We start from the raw sequence: 16,378 nt of genomic DNA, 5'->3' as shown, positions 1-16,378 counted from the left end.
GCACATAATATGCATTTATAACATAACTGCTCCATCCACAGGCTCATTTTTCACCTCTGGTGAATGTTCATGCTTAAGCTTGCCCTGCTCCTGCACACAGCCCCTTTGCCAGAAAACTTCCAGACAGAGTAAAAGTAACTATAAGAAAAAATGGCTCTAACTGAAATCCTGAATGCAAAGATTGTGGTTTTCTAAAATTAAGGCTAATTGCAAGTTACTGCTTGTGGCCAGTATTACATTAAATTCTAATTTCTAATGCTTCCATATTCAAAAGACACCAGGCTCCAGGCCACCATCAGGACAAGGACTCTGTACAGAACATGCACTCTATTTCTGCAGCAGCATCCAGCTTCCTAAATGGTTTTCCTGCAGATCAGGGTCAGATCTGGCCTCTTTAGCTCATGGGAAATCATGCAGGCTCCCTGGTGAAGGATGCATGTGCTAATTCCCTTTATCTGAATGCCAGCCACAATTCAAAGTTTCTTTCCTCATTTTATGTAGTAATTAACAACTGTATTTGTAATTTTCTGCAAGCATTGCTTAATTATGGAGTTGCAGTGGTTGAGAAAGAAAATTATTCCAGTAAGAGTGAGGGTTTGGCCTCTAACTAGTTGCAGGAGTAAAGCAGAAAAACTTTTGATGGTTAGTGAGGTTTCTAGGTTAGAAACTCACAATGTTCCCTAAAAACCATAGGATTTCTCTCAGATTCCTTGCTAGCTTTGAATTTCTTACACTGCTTTTGCAGTTCTTTTAGCCAAACTGTATATGAAATAGCTGTATCTGTGTCCTTAACAATTTGCATATTCTTGGTTTCCTCACAAACCTCTTCTCTTTTTTCCTAGGTGAAAGAAAGACAACAGTTTCTTGCACGAAGATTATGAACAAGAATATCAGTCTTGTGGACAACAAGAAGTGCAAATATTTAACAAAACCTGAACCACAGATCCGCAAGTGCAATGAACAGCCCTGCCAGACAAGGTAATAGTGATTTGGTTAAATTAAACTATAATGTCTAGATATAAAAGCCATGTAAAAGCAGTGGACTGCTTCTCGCAATGAATGGGCAGTAAATACATTCATTCAAAACGTATAATGCAAAATGAAGGGAAAACAGGAATGCTGGAAAGTGTTTCTCAGAGTCCGTAAGCACCATGCCTGAATAAATTCTTATCCAGTAAAGCAGTTAATTCCTCTCCTCAAGAAGTATTCTCACAGACTGATCTGTGCTACAAAACTGAAATTTAAATGCTGTTTCTAGAAAGACATATATGGGATTTAATCCCATATTCTTAATTAATGACATGTTTTAATGGGTTTGTTTTTGTTTTTGTTTTTGATGCAAGGCTTTGTGTCTCTAAAGCTCTTGATAAACTCTGAGTACCCCAAATAGTAAATAAATAAATAAATAAATAAATCTCTGTTAATCACTCTTTTTACATTAATGCAACCTGAAGTGTAGTGAGCCTCCCTCACTCCTCTCCTTCATCTCACCCCATGAGAGGAATGTCCATGTATGTGGATCAACAAATAGGCTGAACTATACTCTGGTGGTTGAACAGTGCAAGAGGGAGGAGGCAGCTCCATGTGCAGCCCGTGCCAAGCAAAGCCCACCCATCACCCCTGGTGTTCCTGCAGCTGAGCTGGCAGCCTGCTCCTTGCACTGCCTGACCAGGTCAGCACAGTGGCCCATTTCAGAGCCGTGCCACTTGGCAGCTTAAAATAATGTGTTAAGGAGGTTCTCAAGAATTGTGTGTACTTTTAAAGCAAGTTTGAGCAAGCCCACGCCTTTCGAGGGAGGGGAAAGCAACTAGAAAGAGCTGGCTAGCATCCCCAGGAGTAAGCGCTAGGATCAGCCTGCTGCAGTCATCTGGAGGGCAGGTAGATGGCATTTTTAAACAAAATAATGCAAAATAAATTAAATGCAAATACTGTTGAAGAAAGTATGTAAAGTGAACTAGAAGATGTAGCTTTCTTGGAAAGGATGACGTACTGAAATTGATAAAATGTGAAGTATAATACATTTTAAGTAAGACAAAATCACTGACATTTGGTCTTCCCCAAACTAGGGCATTACCCTTTGGAGGGATTATTTATACTTCATTATATGCATATTTGAGAAGACTTTTATTTTTTTTTATTAACACCACTGTTCATTTAATGGATAGAAATGGACTAATCTGATCTTTTTCTGAGGCATTGTCTACCTTCAATTTTCAGTATTCTGTGTTTTTCCCAGCTTATTAAGTGAAAATTTCAAAACTTTGATAATTGATACGCAGAGATGCTGTGCTGAGAAATGTAGAAAGATTTAATTATCCAATTTTTTAAACACTGTAAATGATGATTACAAAATATTATTATCTTTCAACCAAAATGTTACCAAAGCATACACTTGCATAAATACTTATTTGCTATTGGTCTGTGAAGAAATATCGTAAAGTCTATTTCATCATCTTGACAGGTCATGATTTGTAAATTATATATCTGGACAGATAACAAAAAAATCCTTAGTTAAGTTTTTTTTTTGTTTGTTTGTTTTTTTTTTTGTTTTTTTTTTTTTTTACTACAAATGAATGACAGAAGGTTGAAAAAAATTTATTAAACCTGAATTTCCAAAAAACTGTCCTTGCAAACTAAGTCTCCCAAAAAACTCTTGTGTTTTCAGGAGACAAAACATAAGGGGAAGAACTGTTTGATTTTTTAAGGGCACATGGCCATAATCTGGATCTACAGAACATCTGGGGAAAATTATGTTCTAGAACAATTGCTCTCTAGGTATGTGGTCTATGCCAAACTGCATCAGCCTTCCTTGCTGTTGTGATTTAAACCATGCACCCTCTTAAGGCCTTACTCTTAAGAACATGAAGAATTTTGGGCTTGTGTCCTTTTTCTGGGGCAATGAGTCTTTCACACTTGAGTGATTCTTTCTTGCAACAGAGTATTTTTCAAGGAATGCTGGACTTTACATGCTTGGCATGCACTTGACATAGACAGACATACAGAGAATAACAGCAGGCTGATCAGGGATCTGTCATCTATAAAATGTATGTATATTTTGGAAGTTTTCTAATTGAGATTATAATTAGAGGAAAGTACTTTGAAAACATCGGGATCGTGGACTGGGGAAGGAATTTTTATGTATATTAATACTATATGAAATGTAATAGATGTTAGATTCATAAATACTCAATTAGCAAAATGACAGTAAAAAGAGGCTGAAAATATGCAAGTGTGTCTTGGGTGTATACATTTAGAATAGTATACAGGAGAATAAGATGTGATGGTATTTTTCCCCTCCTGATTTCATATTACTACATTGCCTGTGTTACTTTGCAGATGGATGATGACAGAATGGACACCGTGCTCAAGGACATGTGGAAAAGGAACCCAGAACAGACAAGTAGCCTGCACACAGCAGCTCAGGAATGGGACCCTGATCAGGGCTAGGGAGAGGGATTGTCTGGGGCCAAAGCCTGCTTCTGCACAGCGCTGTGAAGGCCAGGACTGCATGACGGTGTGGGAGGCAGGAGTCTGGTCTGAGGTGCTGCATTTATTTATACTCCATATACTCCAAATATTCCATAGTCGCTATTTGTGCCTTGGTATTTTTTGGAAATCAGGGTTTTTTTTCAGCATCAAGTGGCACAGCTCAGCCTAATGATTTTCACAGTCCTCTTGCAATGTTTTGGCAAGGGGTTCAAGGGCTAGGAAAACCAGCTGTGTAGAGCTACTGCATTTTGCCTAGTTAATGTTGTGCAACAGTCTCTTCTGGCCAGTTCTCAAGCACGTATAATCAAGTATGTCCTGCCTGTAGTAGTGAGTAACTAGAGGGAAATAGAATTAAGGAACCACTTATCACCTACAAGTCCTTGGGATCAGAGTGGAAACATTTGGGATGTACTTTTGTACCAAGGGATGTTGATCAGCAGATGGGTGATGCCATCCTGTTTCAGAGAGGCTTTGAGGGGAGCCTTTGGCAAAAAAAGTACATCTTCTTCCCTTCCTCTTTCTTGTCTGCTCTTTTTCCAAAACAACAGCAATAGGAAAATGGGCTTGTAAATAACACAATTCCACATATGTTGCACCCTGAAGTACTGCTGTAAAATGTAATCATTATTTAAAAATATTTAATTTTTTTTATAAACACATCTTTAAATGTGCTTGTCCATTTGGCTTTCTTCATCGTTGATTTTTTCTAAAATTAACTGGCTGTGGAGAAAGAAGAGTATTGTTCTCAGTGCCATCTGGACAAGATGAAAGGGTTATTTGGAACTTCTCCTTTCATTGAAAGAGTAAAGGCAATTCTGATTACCTCCCATACTAGAAGCTGTGCTGTGGATCCCTCTATGTTCAAAATACAAATAGCAGCGTCTGCATGTGGGTGCAGTCCCTTCTTTGAATAACTACTCAGCAGAACTACTTGATCCCCAAGCAAGAAAGAGCTAAAAAATAGAAATATTTTCAAAGATGAAAAGCACATGCTAAGGTAGAGATAGGAGATATAAATGCTAGCAGTTTCTGGTGTGGTACAGCAGTTTTATGATGCCAGACCTTGTTGTGAGAAGAAAGGCATCCATTTACAGAGATGAGTAAAAGAAATACACAGATTGTTTAGTCAGTTTGTTTTACTTCAGAGATGAGGAATGAGAGAGCATGTTTTTGTTGGAAGCAATAAATATTTTTTGAAGAGCGAGGTATTTCCCATGGCCGTTCCTACTATCACCATTATGTAGGAAGCTAGCCATTACTGCTTCCTGTGGTTATAATCAGCTTGGCAGAGGAGAGTTTTGAACTGCAAGCAGTGGGATGATCAAAAGCTGTGATATTGTTTTGAGAAGGAAATGGCATCATTTTTGGCTGTGTAAATGGGAATGGTGGAAAAAACCCTTAGATTAGGACCTTCTGAGCAACTTGAAAAGAGCTTTCACATACTGACTATATAGTGACTTTGAATTTTCAAGTTCAGTCTGGATTCTTGCATAGTTTTGGAATATTTACTTTTTCCATTCTACATTTTTTTCCTCCTCCCAAAAAAGGCTGTTGGACACTAACAGAACTTTTCTTAAGTTGCTTCATATCTTATTCCCTTGAACGTTATTTTGAGTTTCTTTCATTGTATTTCCTTTCATTGGAAGAAGAAAGATTGCCTAATGCTTTTAGTGTAACATTTTGCATTCATTTATCATAACTTCTCAGATATTTTCTTATTCAAAAGCCTATTTTGTCCTTAATCAAGTAAGTTTTTATCTAATTTTAGGTAAAAATGAAACAATTATCCTTCTGTCCCATAAGGAATTTTTGTTCAGTTTTTTTTTTTTAATAATCTAGTGCTGATGCTATTGAAGGTTGGAAGTTAGGAGATCAGTGAAGCTGTGAAATATTTATGCTGACCTGGCAGAAGTCATATGGAAGGGGATGAAATGGGGTAAGTGAATTTTGTAGAAATCTGAAAATACATTTTTTCCAACAGTGCTCTGTGAAGTGTGGTAAGGGAGTACGGCATCGGACTGTGAGGTGCACCAATCCACGCAAAAAATGTGTTTTGTCCACAAGACCTAAAGAAGCAGAGGACTGTGAGGACTATTCCAAATGCTATGTCTGGAGAATGGGAGACTGGTCTAAGGTGAGTCATCCTGGATACTAGTGCCTCCCAGCACCACATATTTTGCAAGTTGAGTTCTTAATAAGAATTACTCTTATCAAAAGTGTACAGATGTCCCAGCTGAGGGAACAATAAGGCTATAAAAAAGAAAAACCTAAAGTAGTAGTCACAGTGAGACTACAATATAAATAAAAGTCAGGAATATGAAGTAAATGTGAGATAAATCTTCAATATAATGCAAATTTTTATTATCTTACTGTGTCAGTAGGCAGGCAGCTTCAGAAACTGCTGCCAGCTCCAACCTTACCATTCACATATTACGTTAATTTGTGGCTCACATTTTATTTGTGGCTCCAATAAAGTACACCCTCCAGCCTTATACAGTAGCACCTTTAGCCTTTTAAATTTCCACATAAGCCATTTAGCATCTGGGAAGCATCAATTACTGTTTCTATTTTTTTTTATTATTATTATTATGGACACTCAACATAACTGTCATTGCATTATTTCCTTGGCATGTGTGTTCTGAGAGGTGGACAAGCATAGGCCAAACAGTAACAAAAAATACTGCTTAGATCTGAGATTGGCCTTCAATATCTGATACAATTTTGTAAAGCCCCAAAGATGCTGAAATTCTGAAATTGAACCTTGTCAATGTTTTGTCAGACCACACTTTAGCAGAAAGATTGTAATCTTTTTTTATTTCCTCTGTTTCTCTTCATAACTTTGTGCACAACACTTTTACTTTCAGCACCTAACATTATTGCAGCATTTTTTTAACTTGCTTGTATGGAGAAGTATTTAATGTATTTTTAGTTGTCTTTCATGTGATGTAGGAGCTGGAAACAAGGACTAAAGCCAGCAGTGTATGGCTAGCCAGCCTTCCAAGAATTAGCTGCAAGTACTCTGTGAGTAACTAGCTACTTCAAAAGCACATAGTATAACCATTAATTTTTTTAAACAACAGAAGCAACTAACTTTCAGTAGCAGTATTACTTTTACAAGAAGATATGTTTGGCAATAACATTTAGTATTTCCATTTCTCTACTACATAACTACGGTTAAAACCTGCCTCATTTAGCACTAGCACCAGTAGGAAGTAAACCATGGAGAAATGACCATCTGCTTTCTTAATTGAAGCAGTCATTCAAATTGGGGTTGCTGAGGCTGTGTGTGTATGCTGAGACAGTTACACTGTGTTCCCAGTGCCCTCTGTAGCAAAGAACTTCATCCTCTCAGTACTTTTCACAAACAACCATGTCACAGATGAGTGTACAAAAACTTGTATCTTCCTGTTTAAAATTTACTGGCAATTTTGTATTTCCTGCTCTCCTCCAAGAGTGAAAGTTGTAACACTCTCACCTAAACTGCACTTTGAACTTCAAAATTAGGACACGAGGAATTATGGAATTGGCAGAATCTTTTGCACAGTTAACATACAGTCTGACTGTGACTTGTGCAGCAGAGATTTTCCAAGATTTATACAAAAAAATAGATACCTTGATTTCTCTACAGAGACACAAGTTAAATTCAAAAGATATTTTAAATGTCAATTTCTTTTCTCTCTTGCTCTTCTGTTCCACTGAAGGAGTACATAGCAACTTGAAGTCATGGCATACATGTTAATATGTCTGCAATGGTGAGAGCAAATGAAAAGCTCAGATAAATGTTAATCTTTGCTGTGTCTTTTTCTAACCCAGAGGTTCAATGCAGCCTTCTGTGTCTGAAGCTTTTAGGATTGTTCTTGACATTGAAAGAAGTCTGCTCCTTTGAGCTGAGCCAAGTTCTCTCTAGCTAATGCCAAGACTTGAAAAATTTAGATGACACTTCTCACACATTGAAACAAGAGGCCCAATGTCTTTACTAGCTTTGCTGTTTCCTTTGAACTGCTAAGACATAATTTTAAATTAAGCTTAAATTGCACTTCTACTGAAAAGATAACATGATTAATAATTATAGAGTGCTGTAATAAAGTTAATTTGTTTTATTGCTATGGTCACATAAAGATCAAATAGTTTTTGAGCTCTATGTTTTAACAATATCAAGATCAAAGAAAATTTGACCAAAATTCCAAGCTCCAATAGATCAATATTATGCTTAAAGGGCATGTCTATGGTACTTTATGTAAGAAAATGTATATATTTTTTTCTGCTACTATCATACTCTTCAGACCATTTTCAGAATAAATGAAGCATGAGGAGCAGGAGGAATAATTTAGAAAGTGAGTCTTGAAAGTGGTAATTTAAAACTTTGATATAATATTATGTCATTCAGCAAGGAAATATAGGATCAAAAATCTGGACAACAAGCTAAAATCCAGGAGCAGCAATTTGTAAGATGAAGAGATATATAGTATTTGTCTGTACGAAATCAGAGAAGATAATGTGGCATAACTTGTAAAAAAGATTGGAAACAGGATATATTCTGTAGAAACTAAAGATGGAGCAGCATCAGAATTTCTAAATAGTGTCTATGTATTAGACCAGAGATGCTGAGGAGTCAAATATGACATTTGGAGTAGTGGTCCCAATGGTTGGCATGCAGTTCACTTTGTCTATAACCAGAAGAAGCAAAAATATGAAGCAAAGGTTAATCTCCTACTTTTTTTTTTTTTTTCCACTGAGTGTGGAAGGACATCGGAGGCAACTGCTTAGTTTTTACACCAATGAGTCCCAGAACTCATGGCCTATTCCAAATTATTTATTTCAGAAAGCACATGCAGTGCTCCCTAGAAAGTCTGTGCGTGTGTGTGTGTGTGTGTGTGTGTGTGTATAGTCAGAGGAAGTCAAGTCTCCAGCTGTCAGGGGGAGACAGATTCACAGAGACATCTACTGCGAGGTACAGAATGCAGATGTCAGTGATAAAGGTTGTTTGCCTTCTGCTCCAATCAAAGAACGTGTGTAAATGGAGAGAGGTAAATGCCCACAAAATCTTTACAAACTATTCAAGAGAACAGGACATTCAACCTTAATTTTGTGTGCTTAAATATTGAAAGAGACTCTAAATTTACACAGCAAACAAACTCAACTAATCTCCTCCAATTAAAAAAAAGGGATAATATTAATATTATGCTTTTACTGACAAGGGAATTAGCTTTCCTTTTTTTCCTTGTATCCCCATACAAAATTATTAAGCTCTTCTAGATTGTTGGAATGGAATAGTGCTGGCCATGAGTCAAAATATAACACTATTAGTAGTTTTATGGACAAAGCAATTGTGCAATCTAAAATAATAGAAGTTAAAATGTAATCAAGTGACTTTTCATATTGACTTAAATATAATAAATTAGCAGCAAATGAGGTATGTCTTTGTTTCAGAAACGAAGCATGAGCAAATAATATGGAAGATGTCAATATAATGAAATTATATTGGAGATTTTATAAATTTCTAACCAGTCCTGTAATATTAAAAATAGTAACATCTTTTTTTAGATTTTTTAGATCAATATACTGCAGAATATTGGCTGGAATAAATATAATGTCATGTTAGTTTCTAGAAAAACAGAATGAGACCACCTTTCATAATAGAAGAAGCCACTAGTAAGACTGGAAAGGATTTTAAAAATAGATATCAACTATTTTGCACACACAGAAAATCACGTGTATATGGGAAATTCTAGTATCTGTTTCACACCTAGAGCTACTAAGATACCTTTGTTGGTTTTCTGTTTCAGACATTTTTAGGGTAAGAAGTTTGAGTCCAAATCGGACTCAAAATGTAATTATGAGTGTTTTGTTGTCTCTCAAGTTGCATTATCTATAAGTGTGGTTACATTAGAAAATAATTAAGTTGTGGTATATCTTAATAGTTCCCATCAGGACTGAACCTTCTTAGGCTCAGAGAAAAACAAAGCACAAATGAACTAGAAACAAAAGAAGCAAACAGCTCCTGCCATCTTACTTGATGAGTGACACGGTGATGGGAGAACTATATAATCAAATAAATAATGAAAAGGAAAGGAAAGAAAGAAAAAAATTTTAAACCACCTCATAATACATACTCTGTTTTTCCCTATGTGTGTAGAAGAGGGTTTTAGGCAGAAGTTACCACCATTATGCATTCCCTTTTACGTTTCCACCAAGAAGTGAACAAGTTTATTCCCAAAATGACCTTAACTTGTAGTACAAGAGATGGTATAGTGCAGAAAGAAGGATGGGTGTGCAGAAACACAACCCTCATAGCTAGAGGAGAATGCCTGGAAGATGGCAGCATGTAGGGAAGGCAAATGCAACTCCATGTTTAAATGTGCCTGTGCAACCACAGCCTTGCCACACAATGCAGAGCGTTCTGCACAGTGCCACTTGAAGGAGCAGTGCAGGGAAGAAGGAGCCTCACTTACACAGCCACAGCTGGGAGACACTCTCGTGTCTCTGACACTGCCTGACAGAGAAAGAAAAGGGTAACACTCGTGCATTCAGCAACTGAACAAAATTGCTTCGGACTCTGATGATTTTAAAAAGTGGTTTTGAGGGAAGAAGATTGAGATGTCTTCTATAGAGACACGAATCTGTAGTGAAAAGATATATTTCTAAGTCACCTTCATAAACCTGAACAGTTAGAGAAAGTCTAGGAAATTCCAAAAGAAATGAGATCTGAAATATCCTTGAACAAGCTAGGGTTTTTACTCCCTGGTAGTAGAAGTAAAATGATAAAAATGCTGCTAAAATAGGTAATTGATAACATTATAAATAAGTTTTGTTTTCTTTTACTTTTTGGCAATATTTCAGAATCAAATATTATTGCTATTAGTATGTAGCCATTGACTTTGAATCTTTAGGCAGCTCTATAAATTTTCTGCATGCTCCTTCCTGCCAAATATTCTGTGGTTCTACCATAAGACTGAAACCTTTGCTATAAGCAAAGCAGTGGGGCTGCTATCTCTTGTACCAGATGTTGGCACTCTTTGAAATTGATAAGTGTGATTGACTGGGTGCAGTGATCCCTCAGAAGGCCACATGAAGGAGAAAAGCTGTGTCATGCACCACATGTCGTATTCCACAAATGCAGAAGTTACAGAGCGTAGCATTTGCAGTTTTCCATCACTTCCTTTACTGCTAATGTCTTCCAAGTCATTATAGTACAGTCTATACCCACACAGATACAAAATTCCAAATTTTTCTGCTTTTGAGTTTTACAGTGCTAGGCCATGCATTACTGCTGCAGGGGATTCCCATATGCACACATGTGCATATAATATAGGTAATAAGTGAAAGAAACCATTCTTGGGAATTGCTGAAGAGAAGTAATGTCCTTTATATGCTATGTGCTTTCCCAGAAATGCCTGCCAGTTTTTGTTGAAGACACTGGGATCTTTGAACAGTGGATCTTCTGGAAGGCTGACGTATATTTTCAGCAGATAGATAAATGGTCTGGTGCTCAGACTTGGTGCATTAGACATTCTTTTGCCTGGTGTATCTCCATATCTAAGGTCATCTCTCTCTTTCCAAATTTTTCCTCAGTGTCTCTGACTGTGTTATCTACCAACACATAACTCTTACAGCTGATTCACTTGGGTTCTGTTAAAATTTATGTAATCCATTTTTTCTTCTGGCTGATTTTTGTTGGACTTTTTTATTATTTCATGTTTCTGTTAGACTGTATTTCATGAAGCTTAAGAAAATACTGCCTCATGTATTCATTCTTGTGATAAACTTGATATTCTGTGAAATTCTTATTTTATCTCAAAATATTTATACTTTGGTTTTCATTATTTTATTTTAATCTATGAGGTTGTCATTTTTTGGTGTTTTCTGATAGTTTATGATAAGGCAAAGGATGAAAATACTTTAAAAATATAAAAAATAACTGAACCTTGAAAAATTCATTTGAAATAACTGTTTCAGAGGCTAGCTTGAGCACAGCAACAACAAAATGATAGAGTTTTCAGTCTTAAAAGCAGTAAGGAGAGGGGGCAACAGAACTGCCACCTTGTACTTCCAGAGGGCAAACTTTGGCATGTTTACAAGACTGACTGAGTCCCTTGAGATGTATTCTGGAATGACAGTGGAGTCCAGGAAGGCTAGACATTCTTCAAGAAAGAAATCATAAAGGTGCAACAGTTGTCTGTCCCTTTCTGCTGAAAGATGCGCTGACTGTCTTGTTTGAACAGAGAGCTTTGGCTGTAACTTGGGTGGAAAATAAGAGTTTATGACCTTTGGAAAAAGGGGCAGAAAATTCAGAAGCAGTACAAGGATGTTGTGAGGTTATGCAGGAAGAAAATTGGAAGTCAAGGCCTAGCTAGAATTTAATCATCCTACTGCCATAAAAGACAACAAAAACCATGTTTATAAATATATGTCCAGCAAAAGTGGAGGGCTAAGGAGACTCTCCATTCTTTGTTGGATGCAAAGGAAAATATAATGACAAAGGGTGAATAAGAGGCTGAGGTGCTTTTTACATTCTTTACCTCAGTCCTTAGTATTAAGACCAGTTGTTCTGCAGGTGCCCAACCCCCTGAGCTGAAAGACAGGGCTGGGAAATAGAACCAAACCCTCATAATGGAAAGGAGAAATGGTCAGTGACCTGCTCCATCACTTGGACAACTCTGTGAGGGTAGATGGGATCCACATGAGGATAGTGAGGAAGCTGGAAGCAGGATACAGGGAACTACTGACCTGGCAGCTTGACCTCAGTGCTGGGAAGGTCAGGAGCTGATCATCCTTTGCGACTTCATATGTCATGTGCTGAGCCTGCATGATAAGACCCAGTCAGCATATGGGTTTATTAACAGCAGTTATTGACTAACTTGATCTCCTTCTAAGACAGGGTTATCCACCTAGTGGATAAAGAAAAAGCTGTGGATGTTGTTCACCTGAGCCTTAGCCTTTGACACTGTCTCCCACAGCATTCTCCTGGAAAAGCTGGCAGCCCATTGCTTGGACAGGTGGTCTCTTTGCTGAGTTAAGAAACTGAGTTAAGAAACTTAATTCTTGCTGAGTTAAGAACTATCTGTATGGCTGGACACAGAGAGGAGTGGTGAATGGAGTTGCATCCAGTTGGCAATTGGCCACTAAGAGTGGGCACTAGGGCTTAGTGTGGGACCAGTCCTGTTTGACACCTTTATTGGTGATCTGGAGAGGGGAATCAAGAGCACTCTCAGTAAGTTCACAGACAACATCAGTTTGCATGGGAATGTTGACTTGCTGAAGGTAGAAAAGCTGTGCAAAGGGATCAGGACATGCTGAATTGGTGGGCTGAGGCCAGTGGTAAGTGCTTCCACAAGGCCAAGTGGTGGATTGTGTACTTGGATCACAACAACCCCAGGCAGTGCTCCAGGCTGGGGCAGAGTGTCTGGGAAGCTGTCTGGCTGAAAAGGACCAAAGGAGCTGGGGATGGTGGTCTACAATGACTGAACACAAGCCAGCTGTGCTCAGGTGGCCAAGGAGGCTGATGGCATCCTGGTCTGTGGCAGCAATAGAGTGGCCAACAGGACCAGGGCAGGATCATCCTCCTGTGCTTGGCACTGGTTAGACTGTTGAGTTTTGAGCCACTCACTGTAAGATATTGAAGAGTTGGAGCATGTCTAGAGAAAGGCAACAGAGGTGAAGGGTCAGAGTACAAGTCCTGTGAAGGGTAGCTGAGGGAGCTGGGGCTGTTTAGCCTGGAGGAAAGGAGGCACAGGGGAGACCTTAACTCTCTCTACAGCTCCCTCTGAGTTTGTAGTGGGGAGGGTTCAGTCTCCTCCCCCAGGTAACAAGTGATGGAATGAGAGGGAATGGCCTCAAGATGAGCCAGCAGAGGCTCAGATTGAATATTAGGGAAAAGTTCCTCAGCAAAAGGGTTATCAAGCATTAGAACAGACTGCCTAGGCAAATAGTGGAGTTGCCATGTACTTGCATTACTTAGGGACGTGATTTAGCTATGGACTTGGCAGTTGCTGAGTTAATGATTTGCCTCAATGATCTTAAAGGTCTTTTCCAGCTTAATTGATTCTATGATTTTATTCTTATATTTCAGCTAAATAAAAGTCCTATGAGTTCAGTTTCATTGTAAACTCATTGGTTTCTTTATGTTTTGTTTTTCTAATATCTTTCATAGCCATTTAGGTGAGTCACCTGCTATTTCAGACCTTCATTATTTAAATTTGGTAGATACAGTGAATGGAAGTAAAGTCATCATCAGGAAAGAACTCTTTCATTTATTTAACCTACTGGAAAATCTTGAAGTGCTACATATTTAAAGGCCAGTGCTTAGTTCTATGTTGTACAGAAGAGCTTTTTGACATACATTTCTTTGATTTCTGAAAAATAAATAGATAAAATAGAAATTTTTAAAAGAAAGTATTTTCTTGGAAGTTTCATTTTCCCTCCTTTGAAATTTCCTTTGTGCCCTTAGTGGATTCTGTGACCTGTCTTTTCATTAGAAACACAGTAATCCTTTAATTACTTCTTAGTGCTGTTGAGCTATGCTTTTCCATGCAAGATTTTCTACTGAGCATCAGGCTAGCATTGTCATGTATGGTAATATAATTATATATTCAAGAGCTAATATTCCAATTTAATTTTAAGAATTTGTTTTCATCATTCCAGAATAGCATACTCAACTAATTTAATCAAAAAGATAAAGGTAATTATATAATGAAATCTAACTGTTCCCAGATTCTTGTTTGGATTTATGATAGTCGTAATGAATGGATGGTCATCTCCTGCCAAAATACCATGCAATGATATCTCAGATATCAAAGATTGAAACGTAAAAACGTTTTGTTCATTGCTAAGCACTAGTGCCAGTAATATATCCATGTGTGAGTCAGCACAGGCAGGCATCTGGGACAACCACAAATCCACAGCTAAAATTTATTTCTGTTTCCTCACTAACAGGGGATCCCTGCAGCAGTGCCCAGGAAGAGGTGTACAAACAAGGTTAAAATTTTAAAAATCCACCAGTGTTGTGATATCAAATACTATTTAGCAGTGTGTCTAAAGACCTAAATAAGAATAAATAACTATTTAATGCATACTTAAATTGCCTTAAAATTTGAATGTGCTTCGGTGTTAAATTTAGATCTATAGAAAGTGTAACTACAAAATTTAAAATGGTGTGTACGTACATCTGGGCACATAGAGGAACTTGGCTTTCTAGACCTGTTATGGTACTACAGGATTTGTCCATGCTTTGATATAGGTCATGAATGATGAGAGAAAAATGCTGATACCTTCCATGATATCAAAGGGAAATGTCAGGCTGTAGTAGAGTCTCAGATTTTTCATGGATTTGGACTCCAGGTTGTCTATAACAGAAAAAACTGTTCTTTTGTCATTAGAATAATCCCGGTTTTTAAACCATTAAGTGGATGATTGTGTTTCATTAATTCACCCAAGAAAGAAATTGGACAGTGGAACCTGGGTTTCACATGGAGACAAAGAATTTTCCACTTCCAAGCTGAGTCCAGAAAGCCCATTCAGATTCAAGCCTATCCAACTCCACTATTGATTCAGAGTAGATAGGCAATAATCTTCTGAAGAATAGATACATATATACTGGCCTAGAAAAAATAGATTTCCTTTTATAATCTGCTCATAAACTTGCAGTTGCTTCTTGTCTTGATACCAAAGGCAGTTTTGCCTCCCCTGCCAAACAACCAAATTGTTCTACATGGGGCCTTAAAAAGGATTCAGGGAAAAGAAAATACAAGAGGAGAAAAAGAGAAAGGAGAGGTTCAAATTCTTGAGATGAGGTGATGAGGATTTCTTCTATGGGAACCCTATCTCTAGTTTATCAAGGAAACTGGACCTCTGCTCTGTCTGTCCTAATTTAAAATCTTTTTTTTTTATTAATCTTGTATCTTCTTACCCTGGAAATATGAGCTACAAACAAACAAACAAACAAAAAAAAAAAAAAAAAAGAAGAAAAAAAAAAAGAGGGGCAGCAGGCAGAAGAAAAGTATAAAATAAAATAAATAGGCACAACTCAAACTTGCTAAACTTAGAAGAGACCAACAGCAGATACTTTTCTAGCTCAACTTAGCACAAGTTCTGAATTTTAAATTTGGCATACTGAGGTGTTGGGTGTGTCAGAAATGAGAGAGGCAGAAAGACCTTCCTGGAAATGATGCATGTGAGAACTCAGACTCCATCTTATGCTTGTATCCATCAGTCCCTCTTTTTGCTACGCTATTCAGAAGTGCCTTTATAACCAAAAAAAAATAACCAAAAAACAAACCACCAAAAGAAACCAAATCAAAACAAAACAAAAAACCCCACAAACTTTAAAAAACTGCAGATTATTTGCTTGATTTAGGTAATCTTTAAGAATATTGCCAAACCTAGGACGAAGACTTTACTGAAAAAAAACTGCACCACATTATCTACTGCCTGCCTTCAAATGCAAGCTTCATAAAAGACAAAACAGAAGAAGATTTTGCAAGTGTGTTAGCAAATATGAATCCTGCTGCTAAAGTCTGATTGCCTGCTATTCTTGTTTCACACTCACTTCATGAAAAGGTTGAAACCTCTTAAAAGCTGGAACTGATGATCCTATACATAAATGATTAGGAATGCTCTGCTAATAATTTCCAGTAAAACTCATCACTGAGTTTCCTTAGAGGCACGTCAGCCTGCTTTGGATGCTACTTAGACTTGTAAAACCTTTTATTGAGCAGTCCACTTATTCTCAAAAATAAATTGTCTAAGTCAATTCTGCTAATACTGTCACAGATTGGCTTTTTCATTGTGGATTGTATCAGCCTCTTCAGTGATTGCCTGTTGTCTTGGCAAAAAGACACCTTTTGACCGTTACTGTCTGCCAGTGACAATTTTTCCCTTAATTTAGGAATTC

At 37.5% G+C, this 16,378-nt stretch overlaps 1 protein-coding gene across 1 annotated transcript in view; it reads left to right on the top strand.

Annotated features, from left to right (window-relative positions):
• ADAMTS19 (ADAM metallopeptidase with thrombospondin type 1 motif 19) overlaps positions 1–16,378 on the top strand; it is a 126,618-nt gene that overhangs the window by 102,291 nt on the left and 7,949 nt on the right. The window contains exons 19-21 of the mRNA XM_030258105.4: positions 843–978; positions 3,337–3,541; positions 5,471–5,623. Of these exons, the coding sequence (XP_030113965.4) occupies positions 843–978; positions 3,337–3,541; positions 5,471–5,623 (494 nt within the window). The remainder of the gene's footprint in view (positions 1–842; positions 979–3,336; positions 3,542–5,470; positions 5,624–16,378) is intronic.

The sequence above is a fragment of the Taeniopygia guttata genome, chromosome Z, assembly GCF_048771995.1.
Source record: "Taeniopygia guttata chromosome Z, bTaeGut7.mat, whole genome shotgun sequence".
Classification (NCBI taxonomy): Eukaryota; Metazoa; Chordata; class Aves; order Passeriformes; family Estrildidae; genus Taeniopygia; species Taeniopygia guttata.
Note: the sequence above shows the minus strand (reverse complement) of the source record. Positions and strands in the feature narration are given on the sequence as shown.